The sequence below is a fragment of the Heterocephalus glaber genome, unplaced genomic scaffold (assembly GCF_053883595.1).
Source record: "Heterocephalus glaber isolate CG9 unplaced genomic scaffold, H.glaber_assembly_v1.0 deba00001538, whole genome shotgun sequence".
Lineage (NCBI taxonomy): Eukaryota > Metazoa > Chordata > Mammalia > Rodentia > Bathyergidae > Heterocephalus > Heterocephalus glaber.
The window spans coordinates 651,665-665,886 of NW_028258333.1; the positions used below are offsets into that span (position 1 = coordinate 651,665).

Below are 14,222 nucleotides of genomic sequence, written 5' to 3' on the forward strand. Positions count from 1 at the left end.
ACTGGCAGCTTCTAGGAAAGAGTGAAACTGAAAAAAAAAGAAGCATAATGATTACATTTATCTTGAGGAGTTTGTACGTGTGTATAACACATCTCAATTCTTTTTGTCCCCTTCCCCTCCTGTTCCTCCTGGTCTCTCCAACTTTTGTTGTTCTTCCCATTTGAAAAAGCTCTATATCCATTTCTTCATTATTTTTTTGAAATCTCTTTTTCCCTTCCTCCCTTCCCTCTCCTATCTCTTGTCCATTTGAAAATTCCCTGTTCGATTTGAAAATTATCTCCTTGCTTCCTATTATCTATCTTTATTGTGCTCTTTATTAATATTTTGGGTTACTCATAAAAGAGAAACCACACAATATTTAAACTTGTGTGTCTGATTTATTTCACTTAATATTATGGTCTCCAGGTGCATCTGTTTATCTACAAATGCCTTGAGTTTGTCCTTCTTTATGGCAGAGTAATACTCCATTGTGTATAAATACCACATTTTCTTCATTCAATCTGTTGATGGGCATATAGGCCATTTCCAAGATGTAGCTATTTAGCTATGTGCTGCTATAAACATGGAAATGCATGGATCACTGTCATATGAGGACTTTAATTCTTTCAGGAAGATTCCTAGGAGGGGAATAGCTGGGTCAAATGGAATTTTTATTTTTAGTTTTTTGAGCATTCTCCCTACTGATCTCCATAGTGGTTGTACTAGTTTACATTCCTACAAATGATGTAGACATTTCTTTTTTCCCTGCAGGGCTGGCAGTATTTGTTATTATTTGATTTATTGATGATAGCCATTCTTTCTGGAGTAAGATAGAATCTCATTGTTGTTTTAATTTGCATTTCTCTGATGGCCATTTCTCTGATGTTGAACATTTTTTCATGTATTGACCATCTGTACTTCTGAAAAGTGTCTATTCACTTTGGTTGCCCATGTTTTGATTTGGTCTTTTATTTTGGGGATCTAATTTTTTTTTTTTTTTACTTCTTTGTTTATTATAGATGTTATTCCTCTGAGGAGTGGCTGGCAAATTTTTTTCCCATTCTATAGATTTTTTTTTTTTCCAGTACTGTTGGGTAGAAGCCTCTTAATTTCACATGATCCCACTTGTGGATTCTTGGTATTATTTCTTATACCATTGGGCTTTTTGCCTACGCCTATGTCTTCAATAGTTTTAGTATTCAGATCTTTGGTCCATTTTGATTTTAGTTTAGCACATGGTGACATTTATGGGTCTAAACTCAGTCTTCTGCATGTGGCTATCCCATTTCACCAGCACCATGTATTGAAGAAGGCCGCCTTTCGTCCTGTGGTTGAGGTGAGGAAGGTGGTGTGTACAGTGCTCCCACCCTGCCATGTTAAATCCTCAGATGTGAGTTTTTTGGTTTTTTAATTTTGTTTTGTTTTTGTGGAGCTTAAACTATGGGGACTGCATTTACGATTTTGAACTGTTCAAGTCTTGGGACAGGAGTTCAAAACTGGTAAAAGTCTAATGGTGATCTGATTTTGCATTTTTTATTCAGTCTTTATGGAAGAGTATAGTTTTAAATAGAAATGTTTTGTTATTTTCAGCTTTATTTAGAGAGTTCTGGTCTAAGGAAAAACTTGTCTTAATTTTAAAGGAAACTTTTTCGTTTGTTACATACTTAAGTATCATTTAAATCACAATTTTCAGTTTCTCTGCTGCTGTTTAATGTTTTTCCAAGGGACATATTGTTGCTGTAACACAAAATACTTTAGCTTTTGGTGGTCTGATTTTTTGGTACCGGGGATCGAACTTGGGTCCTTGCGCTTGCCCAGCAGGTGGCAAAACCACTGAGCTAAATCCCCGGCCCTGTGGTCTGTTTTTTAAAAAAGTTATAACCAAAAGTAATTCAGTTTTTCTCTCTCGGTAACAGACATATGTCGAGTGTGTCGGTCAGAAGGGACGCCTGAGAAACCTCTTTATCACCCTTGTGTGTGTACTGGCAGTATTAAGTTTATCCATCAGGAATGGTGAGTCATACTGTTAGAAATTGTACCATTCTGAGCTTCAGTTTGTCATCTGTGTAATAAGAATGATCATTTCGACGAACTTGTCCCATAATTCCTTTGAGAATTTGTAAGCATAAGGCAAATACATTAACCATAATTCCTAATGCCATGCCTGTTGATTTGAGGTATTGTGATGATTCTGTCCATGGGACATGCTATGCTTTTCTGTTTAGAGTGGCATAACATTAGCCCACACTTATGAAGTACAGTACTTTGTGCCAGTATTGTTCTCAGTGCTTTTATACATCTTAACTCATTTAGTTTTGCAAGAAAACTGAGGTGGAGTGTTACACACATAAGGAAGCTAAAGCATAGACAGAATAAATACCTTGTCCTGCACCACACAGCCGGCCAGTTCGTGGAGAGCTGGGCGTCAGACTGAGTTTCCAGGACCCATATTATCAGACCAGTATTAGAACTTGGGAGGTTGATACTTGGATTCATTCATACTCATTTAGCTCTGAAGAGATTATAATTTAGACTGATTGAAGCTTTTAGTAAAAATATAGTACATAGTGTCTTTAGCTGATGTAAATTCTATACTCTTAGAAGGCAGTTACAAAAAGTTAAGAATGCTCCAAATTTGAAATGGTCAGAATATTCTAAATTTGAAATAGTAAAAATTGTAAAAGCTCTGTGATACATCGGATTTTAATCAAAGCAGAACATTAGTTTTCAATGAAAGCTTACTGTCTCTCTGTAAATACTGTGTTTATGAATGTGTTTGTGATTACAGCTTAGTTCAGTGGCTGAAACACAGTCGAAAAGAATACTGTGAATTATGCAAGCACAGATTTGCTTTTACACCAAGTAAGTTTTTTCACGTTTTCATTATGGTGTTTTGGTCATTACCAGCAATAAAAGGTGTTTAAGTGATTTTAAAGCAATTTTCAGTTTTATTGTCTTTGATAATAATAGAAAATGCTCTTCCATTTAGGAAAATATTTTTGAGTACTGTTATTTTTTAACACACACATATAAGTTTTATAAATTCCTCCCTATTTCTTTCTTCCCTTTTAATTATAGACATGTTCAGATGTACAAGGCAAGTCCACATGATGTACCCATCACTCAGTGTCACTTGGTTTTTCACCCCTGGCCTATCTCATTTTATCTTTGCTCTCATTCTTCTCCACCCCCTCCCACCTTTTCTTGGTCTGTCCTTTAAAAAATCATTTTATTTATAATTTCTTTTTTTTATTTTGTTTTTTTGGAAACAAGTCTCAGTATATGGTTCAGGCTGGCCTTGAACTTAATGTAGCAGAGGCTGGCCTCAAACTCGTGGCAGTCCTTCTGCCTCAAACTTTGAAGTCTGGGATAACAGATGTGACCTATCATGCCTGGCCTATATAATTTCATGTGTACATTATCCAGCATGTGAGGGTTCTTTTTTGGTATTTTGAGGCAAAGTCTCGCTGTGTAGTTCAGGCTAGCCTTGAACTCACTGTGTAACCCAGGCTAGCCCCAAACTTGCAGTGATCCTCCTGCCTCAGCCTCCCAAGTGCTGGAATTATAGGTGTGCACCACCACATCCACCTCGTAAGGGTTTTTTTTTGAAAAAAAGTGACTGTAATACCATTATCTGCTAGAAAAAGTAATAGTAATGCCTTGCCTTGATTTTATTAAAGCACTGTTCAGATTTGGACTGTCTTTTGAGATTAAATTGTACACATTAGAATAATAGTAATAAAGACAGAATTTTAAATTAAAGCAAGCAGTACTGGGCATTGAACCCAGGACCATAACATATATGTGGGAAGTCTAGAGCTGAACTACATCCTCAGCCTTATTATTATTTATTTATTTGTTTATTTAATGCTGTACTGGGGGTTGAACCCAGAAACTTCTCACTGAGCTACTACATCCCCAGTCGTTTTTATTTTTTAATTTCCTCAGGCTTGGCTCAAACTTGGAATCTTCCTGCCTCCGCCTCCGCAGGTGCTGGGGTTACAGGTGTGCACCACGAGGCCTAGCATTTATTTATTTTCTGTTTAAAGCCTCTTGTTCTGCTCAGTATAAATGCTATAGGTTACTGTTAGTTTTACTTTGCTTTTTTTTTTTTATGGTACTGGGGAGTAAACTCAGGACATTACACTTTTGAGGCAGGCACGGTGCCACAGAACGAAATCCCCTACCCTTTACTTTGTATTTTGACAAGTGTAAATGATTAAAGTTAGTACATTTTCACTCTTAGAACTTTATCCATTGCCATCAAAATAATGTCAAATCTGTTATAGTTTTTGATTTTCTGTAATGCATAAAAGCTGTACAGCTTAAAATTTATAACAAACTAGGACTAAATCATTCAATGTTTTCATAAAGTTTTCTTTTTTTTTTTTTCCTGGTACCAGGGATTGAACTCAGGACCTAGCACTTGCGAGGCAGGTGCTGCACCTCTGAGCAACATCTTCAGCCCTTCATGAAATTTGATTGATAGGAAATAATGTAGGCTTTTACTTTGAGGCCAGTAGAAACTTATTTTATACACATTAGTGTTCATTTGACGTACATATGCTGTTTCCCTTTTCTCAAAAAGCTCATGACTGGTTTTAAAGATTTGCTTTTTATACAGAATGTCTTACTGAAGTCATTGATCTAAGTGGCTGTATTATAAGAAGTTGCCATTTGTTGTTTATTCCATAATATATGTGTGAACAGCTTTGTGACAATGTTCTTACAAATCATAGATGATTGATTTGGAAACCTTAGGTATCATAATTCCTTATCTGGCCTCATAGGAAAAATGTTCCTCCTATAGTTCTGTCTGTTTCAGCTTTAGTGGAGTTTTTAAATAAGCAGTGGCTTTTATTAGAACCATCTTAAAGTGATGTTTTTCTAAACTGTAGCAAAATTTAACTTTTCTCTGAGTTTGTTGAAGCACATTTTGCAGAGAAGTAGAGCTGAAGCCTGCCTGGCAAGCACAAGGTCCTGAGTTTGATCTCTATTACGGTGCTAGGGTGGGGGGCATTTTAAGTACAGTATTACAGGTGCGGGAAGGGCTGGCTGGCAGACAACAGCGGGCTGCAGCTGGCACTTGGAGTGGTCCCGCTGCTGGTCACTGTGCTCTTTGAGCACCGTCCAGAGTTCCTGTGTGGGAGTTCTTTCTTGGTCATGTGCCATCAGCTTCATTTTTTGCTGCTGCTTCCTTTACCGGATCTTGAATAGCTTAGGAAACCAGATTGTTATATTGTTTGAGTGCTAAAACATGGACACTGATTTCCATGAGGTTCATGGTTATAAGCAAAGGATGTGAAATTCTTCTGAATACTTTTTCTTACTCAGAGGCCTTTTTTTTCCTTCACATTTTAAATGTGATTGCTTCGTAAATGACTTCTGGGTAAATGTGTTACAACTATTTGATTTACTTCTTTTTTTACAGGAAAAATACTCAATTACAATACTTACATTGAACGTTAAGGTGGCTGTACATGTTTATTTTGTAGTATGAATTAAGCCATTTTCAAATCTTCATGAAATTTTTTTGTTTGTTTCTAGTTTATTCCCCAGATATGCCTTCACGGCTTCCAATCCAAGACATATTTGCTGGACTGGTTACAAGTATTGGCACTGCAATACGATACTGGTTTCATTATACGCTTGTGGCCTTTGCATGGTTGGGAGTTGTTCCTCTTACAGCATGTGAGTATTCATGTTTCTTTTGCAGTTGTTTAAATATTGTATAACTATTTCAAGAAATATTACCTCATTTATTATTGTAATGTTATAGGAGGTATGGTTGAAAAATATGGTGAATGTTTAAATTTTTAAAAATTATTACAGTAAAAATTACATTTCCCTTAATCTCCCTCAGAATCCTCTCCCTTGCTGCAAACACACTTTCTCATCATTCTTGCCACTTTCTGCAGCAGCTCTGGAGTCCTCTCTCATGTCTTTAGTTGCAGTGCCATGGCTGCCTCAGTGTCCTGAACTGATGCAAAACATTTACCTTTCATGGACATTTGACTTTGGGGAAGAGCCAGAGGGTGCACAGTGCCAGATCTGGAGACTAAGGTGGAGGAGGATGCATTGTAATGTTTTTATGAGCTGCCTTTCTGTTGAGTAATAGCAGCAGCACTTACTGTGTTTTGATCACGTCTCATAAAGACACTCAGGAAAGAGGACTTCCAGAACTGCTTCAGAAAGTGGCAAGAATGATGGGATTAAGTGTGTTCAGAACAACGGGAAGTAATGTAAGCAGGGTTAATGCCAATGTGTCTTTTACTTTAATAATTTTTTAAGGATTCACCATACATTTTGATCACATCTTGTATATTGGGAGAGCTTCACATTCTTCTGAACTAAGAATGACTTTGGGATTTTCTTTGTGATGGAGATTGAACCCAGGGCCTTGTGCATGTTAATTAAGCACGTGCTCTCCCACTGAGCCATATCCCAAGAGTGAGATGCTTCTTTTAACAAATGTGGAAAAGGAAAAATACAGCACACAGAGACTAGTAATGAAAGTTCATGAAAGAATTAAGAAAGCAAAATCAAACCATAATTAGAAGAAACTGATTTTATTTCTTAAGATCAGAGTTTTCAGAGTCTCCAACAGAGAGATTTTTTGGGGATTTCTTTGAACTTCCATCTCTTTTTATGATGATAAAAACATACAGATCTAATGGTTCTGAATAATTGGAAGGCTTAACATTCAGATACAGAGGATCTTTGGGAGTTGATATACTAACCTGCCATCTTGGGTGATCCTTTGTTCTTTTGTTTTTCTTAAAGATTTTGAGGAATAGATAGTGTATAGTTTCCGAGTATATGGATATGATTGCTTGGAGCTAAAAACAAGAAAGATTTAAAAAATATAATTAATATTCTCCTAACTCCTTAAGTAAAGTTTTCTTGATCACTTCTAGAATGAAAATCTGGGGAAATACACTGAATAGCAGAATAGTTATTGTTGGGTTAATTAATGAGCTAGAAGACCGGACTAAGGAGCTCACATAGGATGTCATTCAAAGGGAGAAGTGGTTCTAAGAATGAGAAAACCAAATGGAGAGATGAAGCCTAGATCCAGTTGTTTCAGTAACTGTGTGGTAAGTGGTTTTTTTTAAGGGAAGAGAGAGAATGCAGGTGAGGAAATGGTATCTTTTATGTTGAAAGGGAAAGCTGATCACAATAAGGGGAAAAGATTCACAAATCTAAACATAATTCCAACTTTTCCAGAGCTAGGTAGAGAGGTGGTGGTGATTGAGTTATAGATAGCAACAGTATTCTTCCAACTGTTCCACAAAGTACAAAGATTTGCCTTAGACTTCAGATCAGCAATGCTGAGTGTTTGAAGACATGGGAGACTTCCAGATTTGACTGTAAAAAAACAAAACAGTATTGAGGATCAAAATCAAGTGTGCTGTACTACTGAACTACATCCCCAGCCCTGTTTAAAAGATACATTTTTTATTTTAGGTGGGTGTGGTGGCAAATGCCTGTAATTCCAGCAGTTGGGAGGCTGTCAGGAAGATCCTGAATTTAAGGGCTACATGGCAAGATCTTCTTTCAAAAAAGAAAACAAAAAATATTGTTTTAAAATTTTGAAACAGGTCTCACAAAGTTGTCCAGGCTGGCCTTGAACTTATAATCTTCCTGCCTTAGCCTCCCTAACAGCTAGAATTATGGGTGTGTGCCACTATGTCCGATTTTGACAGCAGTTTTGAAACTACTTCCTCTCCTGAAAATTATCTCCAGATGAAAGAACAAAATACAGACATTTGGTTTGTCATAAGAATTCAGAAAGTTCACTACTTTATGAACTTTTTATGAAACTGAAAATACACTTTACTAAATGAGCAGAGAATCAGAGAAAGGTGTGACATTCACAGAAATTCACAGCTTTACGACTAAACTCAATGATTGTTAACCTATAATAATAATTAAGAGATTTTAGATGATAGACTGAAACTAAAATTTCAGATGAAAATATTGGGAGAAATTGGGAGGGGAAGATAGAAATGAGAAAAAAGTTGCTTGTTTTATTTGCATAAATTCTTTAGATATACACAGAAAAACAGTGAGTATGCATTCAATACAAACAAGTCTAGAGAGAATATGAACACTAAACAGTGTTGTGCAGGATTTCTCTTTGCTGTTTTTATGCTTGACAATGTAAAAATGTAGTGTTCTGAGACTCAGGTTTAAAACACTGATTTCCATGAGCGTCATGGTTTTACTGCTGCTTTCTTGAGGGACTGAGTTGACAATGCTGGTTGTGACTGTGTGTCATGCCCTTTCTGATAGGCCGCATCTACAAGTGCTTGTTTACCGGCTCCGTGAGCTCACTACTGACACTGCCACTAGACATGCTGTCCACGTGAGTATTGAATCTGAGTGACAGTGGAAATGATGCTTCGCATGTTTAGTATTTGAAAATTCTTTGTCTTGTTCCAAGGACAATAATTGATGTTTCTTATCCTAACAGTTACATGTAGGATAGCAGAAGTAGCTAATAATATGTATTTTTTTCTTTTAAAATAAAGTTTTAAGGAACTTTTTTGTAATGGCAGGATGACTTGTTAAATAGGCTATAATGAAGTTTGAGGTATGCACTATTAGGTTCATATGCTGAGATTAATTTGAAAATATTTTTTGAGGCTATAAGAATACACATGCTGAAACCTTGCTCACTGTAGTTGTTTTACTACATTTTGATGTTAAAGCATTGTTGCTTGCCCTGTGTTGTCTGCCTCCCCTTTCCTCTGAGCTGATTGGCTGAGGGGCCACCTGAATCGCCTTCATTAGCTACTCCTAGACAGGAAAGGACTGCTAGAGGCCTAGTGGGGATGGTCAAAAGAAATTAAAAAACATGGATTAATTATTTTTCCTGAGTAGTGTTTCATTTTCCTTATAGAATACATCTTTTTTTTCTGAAAATTTACTTTTGAATTTCCTTTATATCTTAACAGTTGCTATACATTTTATACCTCAGTTCTTTGAGTCACCTCTAGGCATACTGTGTTAATCTGTTTTTACAAAACAAACCGCCTGAAACTTAGTGGCTTCACACAAACACCACTGTATTTTCTTGTAATTCTTGAGCTCTGAAGTTTGGGCCAGGCTGGGCTGAGCTGTTCATCTGTTAAACTTGCCTGGTCACTCATGTGTGTCTTTGTGGAGCCCAGTCGGTCATTCAAGTGGTCCTGACTGAGGTACCTTCGTTCTCCCCTGCCTCTCGTCTCGCACCAGGCTGATTGGAGCCCTCTTTCCATGGTGCTCGCAGGTAGCATCCTCAGGGTGAGGGGGAAGCTCACGAGCCCTGTCTGTCTAGGCTGTGGAACTTGACATCAGGTCTGATCCAGGCAGTATGCAAAACCAGCCCAGCTGAGGGCATAGAGAAAAGGACTGTGGAGTTTGTTACCATTTAAGATGTCCAAAAAGCAGCTAATTGAGCTAATTTTTCTTATTGCTAATGACAAGGGAGAATAGGACTTATTTTAATCCCAACACATCAAAATTTTGTTGTCTGGAACGCTCCTTAGGAATGAGTGGTTACGATTCCTCTTTTAATGCAGAGACCACACCAGTTCAGTTCAAAGTTACAGCTGCTGGGCAGAGATCATCCAGGTTGACCCTTCCTCATCTTTTCCATGGAGTGAAAAGTCATTCCATAAAAATAGTGTATTTCGGGCCGGGGATTTAGCTCAGTGATTCTGCCACCTGCCACGCAAGCGCAAGGTCCCAAGTTTGATCCCTGGTACCAAAAAACAAAAACAAACAAACAAAAAATAGTGTATTTCAAGGGCCGGGGATTTAGCTCAGTGGTTTTGCCACCTGCTGCGCAAGCGCAAGGACCCGAGTTTAATCCCAGGTACCAAAAAAACCAGTGTATTTCAAAACCTAAGAAGATTTTTGAGTTAATCTATTTTGAAATCCCAGCATGTACAGGGAAAGATAAACATCTTCTTTCGGGAAGAAAAGAACAAAGGGCTCTTCCACATTACAACATCCCATGCATTTTCATGTGTGATTGCTAAAAGAACCATACTTTACCTCTATTGGATTTATCAAGAAACTAATATACTTTGGTTATATTTGCAGTTAGCATCGAAACTCTTTGCTTTCTAAGTGAAAATGTTCTCTAAAATATGTTGTAGATTTCGTCTTACACATACATATTGAACATCTTTGAGCCTTTATTACTTTACAATGTCATAGGCCTGTGTTCAGAGGAGCTTCACTCTTTTCTGATTTGATGATTCTCTTGATTTGTGTGGACTTAGGTTCCAGCTGAGTACATTTTTTTTTCTTTTTCTGAGTACATTAAAAAACTTATGTGTAAAGAAGGATAAGGAAATTCTTAGGAAGCACCAGAGAGTTACTCACCTTTAATTTAGTAAATGTTATAAACTTGCTGCTTGGTCTTTGTCAAGTGTTTGACTGCATTTTTACTTGCTGCCTTCCTGCTCTTTGCCCGTATTAAGGGACAGGCTGTGGATAGTTAATTGCGTGTAGTGCTGATGTTACTTTATGCTTACTTAATACAGTCATTCTTATGGAGAAACTGATTTTCTCCCCAAAATTATGATTTGTTTTTCTGGCTATTTTTACGAGTGTTCTTGGAGCCATTATCCGTATTTTGTTTGTTTAAACAGGGAAAACTTGTTGGCGGATTGTTTGCAGGGCTGTTTCGTGGTGACATGCACACTGTGTGCGTTCATCAGCCTGGTGTGGCTGCGAGAACAGATAGTCCATGGGGGAGCCCCGATCTGGTTGGACCACGTTGCACCGCCCTTCAATGCTGCGGGGCACCACCAGAATGAGGTAACACCGCTAGCTCTGAAATCTGATTTGCTTAGGTAGGATGTGAAAATTATTGTCATCCTCTAAGGTCTAAACCCTTGACACATACTTAGAAAATATTCTTGTCCCTTTTCATTTTGTTTTGTTTTGTTTTTGGTACTGGGGATCGAACTTGGGACCTTTCGCTTTCGAGGCAGGTGCCGGAACCACTGAGCTAAATCCCTGGCCGTTTGTCCCCTTTTTTTTAAACCCCTACAGTGGTGGGAATTGAACCTAGCGCCTTTGCAGTGACCCACATCCCCAGACTGTTTTTTTAATTTTGAGACAGGATCTCTAAAATGCCAAGGCTTAGGGCAGGGGATATAGCTCAGTGGTTGCGCCACCTGCCACGCAAGTGCGAGGTCCCGAGTTCGATCCCCAGTACCAAAAAACAAACAAAGTAAAATGCCAAGGCTGGTCTCAAATTTGCAGTCTTCCTGCCCAACCTGATTGCTGGGTCTTTTGCCATTTTAAAGGAGGATAGTGCAAAGCTTTGGGAGAAGATTAAGACAAATGTGAAAAATCTAGGAGTGCTTTTGTGACTTTGCCTCTTAATTTCTTGCTAGATCAGGAACAGTATTAGAGAGCATATCAAAATGCTCTTCCATTCTCTTTGCTTGGGTGAACTGCTAAACATGAGCTTGGAAGATGTACAATTTCCTAGTTAAGTTTTTCACATGCTTTTCAACATTTAAGAAGGATATACCACTTCTTTATCATTTTGTCTTTCCTATCAAGTAGAAATATGACAAAAGTAGAAAAATTGGATACCAGTCTTGTAGTTTTTGTTTGGTTTTGTTTTTTGTGATGCTGTGCTTAGATGCTGGGAATTTGCTAGAGTCATTGAGAAGAGGAGGAAGGTAAAATAACTTTTGGTATCTTGCCTCCTGAGAACTTACGGTATTGAAAATGCCACAAATTAGTTACTTAATGAAAAATGAAAACTGTTTGCACTTTATAAAATTTTATTATGAGAAAACTGGCCATAAAGTAATGATAATAAAAAATAAAAATATAAAAAAAAAGAACCTGATTTTTTTGGCTGGGGATTTAGCTCAGTGGTTCCAGCACCTGCTTCAAAAGCGCAAGGACCTGAGTTCGATCCCTGGTACCAAAAACAAAACCAAAAAACCCCCAAAACAGGAACAACAAAAAAAGTAATGATAATTTAATTTTTGTTTTGAGGACTTTCTCCTTTTTCAGTATGCAGATTGATTTCATCAAAATCTGATTTCTTTTTCTCTACAGAATTCAACTTCTTTAAAAAGCATACATAGACAATAGGCTATAAAAAATGGCACCATTCTCATCCAAGATTAATACTTTTATCATTGTGTCTCATTTATAAACATTAATATACTCATTAAAGGGCTGGGGATTTAGCTCAGTGGTGCCACTGCCTGCCTCACAAGCACAAGGTCCTGAGCTTGATCCCTGGTACCAAAAAAAAAAAAAATCCTCATTAAATCCATGGTTCTGTGTTTTAACTCAATGACAGTTGTGTCTTTGCATTAGGTAGGTAGCAGAATTCAGGTAGAGCCAGAGGAGTGTGCATTTGGGGACTGATAAAGCAGAAGCAAGAAGCCATTTTAAGTGTTGAAATGACAGTAGAGGAATGCATTTTATATATGTATAAATAATTTTTTCAAAAATATGTTTTCATCCCATCATAAGTTAGTCAATGAAAACAAGAGGTGGGCTGGGGGTTTAGCTCAGTGGTGCTGCACCTGCCTGGCAAGCACAGGTCCTGAGCTCCATTCCTGATATGGAGGGGGGAACAGAAACAAGAGGTGTCTTGTAAAGAAGACAGTTACAAAATGCAGTGTTAAAGGTAGCCACATTTGTAGACCCACTTTCTGTAATGCTTTGTGAAATCTTCATCCCTATTTGAAACTGAATGAATGCACTGTAAAGGGAGCTTAGGCACTTACATACCAAGTTGATCTCAAATCAGATACATGTGAAAAAGATGACTTTGAAGATAAGAAAGATGACTCTGAAAGAAGTTTATTGCACCATCTTAGTAGAGTTTGTGTTTACTAGTTTTGTTTTGCTAGCAAGTAGAGTGTGATTTGGAAACAGTGTAAAACTGAGGCAAGTTAGCTAAATTTTTAGCTCTTCTCACTTTAGGCTCCAGCAGGAGGAAATGGTGCAGAAAATGCTGCTGCTGAACAGCCTGCCAACCCACCAGCTGAGAATGCAGTGGTTGGAGAAAACCCGGATGCACAGGATGACCAGGCAGAGGAGGAAGAGGAAGACAATGAGGAGGAAGATGACGCGGGCGTGGAAGACGCAGCAGATGCTAATAATGGAGCCCAGGGTAATGGCTATTTTTTTCCAGTCCCTGAGTCCGCTTGCAGTTGCATTGAGGAGAAAAGGACTACTGGAGTTCTCAAATTTTAGGGTTTTAAAGTTGTGTACCATTTTTACTTTATTTTAGCAAACTGGCATTTCTGGCTATACATACGCGTACATTTTTTTCTATGAAGCAGGAACAGTTTGTGTCTTAACAGTCCTCCTTTGCTCCATTTGTAGAATGGGTAGGAGGAAATTATTTAAGTTGGAATAGATCCTGTTTTTTAGGGAGTTTGATACAGATTTACCTTACTCACTTGCTTCTGTCTTTCTGTCTCCATTGAGTTAGTACAACTTTTACAGCTGCTGGGGATGTAGCTCAGTGGCACTGTGCCTGCCTCCCAAGTGCAAGGTCCTGAGTTCAATCCCTGGTACTGAAAAGGAATTCTTGAAATATATACTGTGGGTGGGGTGCCACTTAAAGCAACCAATTTTTCATTTTTCTAGCAGTGTAAATGCTAGAATATGAGCTAAGATCCAAGGTGGATCTGCCAGTCAGCCCTCAGTAGCACGATGCCTTTTCTCTCTTCTGCCACCACAGTTTACCTGTGAAAAGCAGCGTTGTCTCAGGGTCCATTGACATAGCTGGTGTCTGCATGTCCCCTCGTGCCAAGGACTCCGTTACACGCTGCCTATGTATCTGTGGCCAAAACACCTGGCCCTGCCTCTGTGGGCTTTCTGGGCTGTGGAAGAAGTAGGAAATACCCATTCTGGTGTGTTGCACAGCTCACTGTGGAGATGCTTCTGAGGAGAGACATAATTTTAAATTAGACTTCCTGGGAAGCTTGCATGAGTAGCTTTTGATCTGAGACCTGGAGGGTGCAAAGAAGTAAGCGGTGTAGTGGGAGCCATCGCCTCTGGAGGGAAGCTTTTAGGACCCAGAGCACCACTGGCTGCTGCCGCCCTCTTGTCAGGTCCTCATCATGTCTTGCTGCGACCAGTTGTTCTCTTTCCATTCTTGCCCCATACGGTTCACATTACTCTCCTCCCTTTACATTTTTCAGTGCTTTTTCCACTGTACTAAAAATAAAATGAAAGCCAAAGGCCAGGTTCCT

At 38.4% G+C, this 14,222-nt stretch overlaps 1 protein-coding gene across 2 annotated transcripts in view; it reads left to right on the forward strand.

Annotated features, from left to right (window-relative positions):
• Positions 1-14,222, forward strand: part of Marchf6 (membrane associated ring-CH-type finger 6) — a 66,097-nt gene that overhangs the window by 17,822 nt on the left and 34,053 nt on the right. For both annotated transcript variants that reach the window (XM_004845184.3, XM_087189233.1), the window contains exons 2-7: positions 1,896-1,992; positions 2,768-2,841; positions 5,527-5,670; positions 8,275-8,347; positions 10,626-10,794; positions 12,943-13,132. In XM_004845184.3, the coding sequence (XP_004845241.1) occupies positions 1,896-1,992; positions 2,768-2,841; positions 5,527-5,670; positions 8,275-8,347; positions 10,626-10,794; positions 12,943-13,132 (747 nt within the window). The remainder of the gene's footprint in view (positions 1-1,895; positions 1,993-2,767; positions 2,842-5,526; positions 5,671-8,274; positions 8,348-10,625; positions 10,795-12,942; positions 13,133-14,222) is intronic.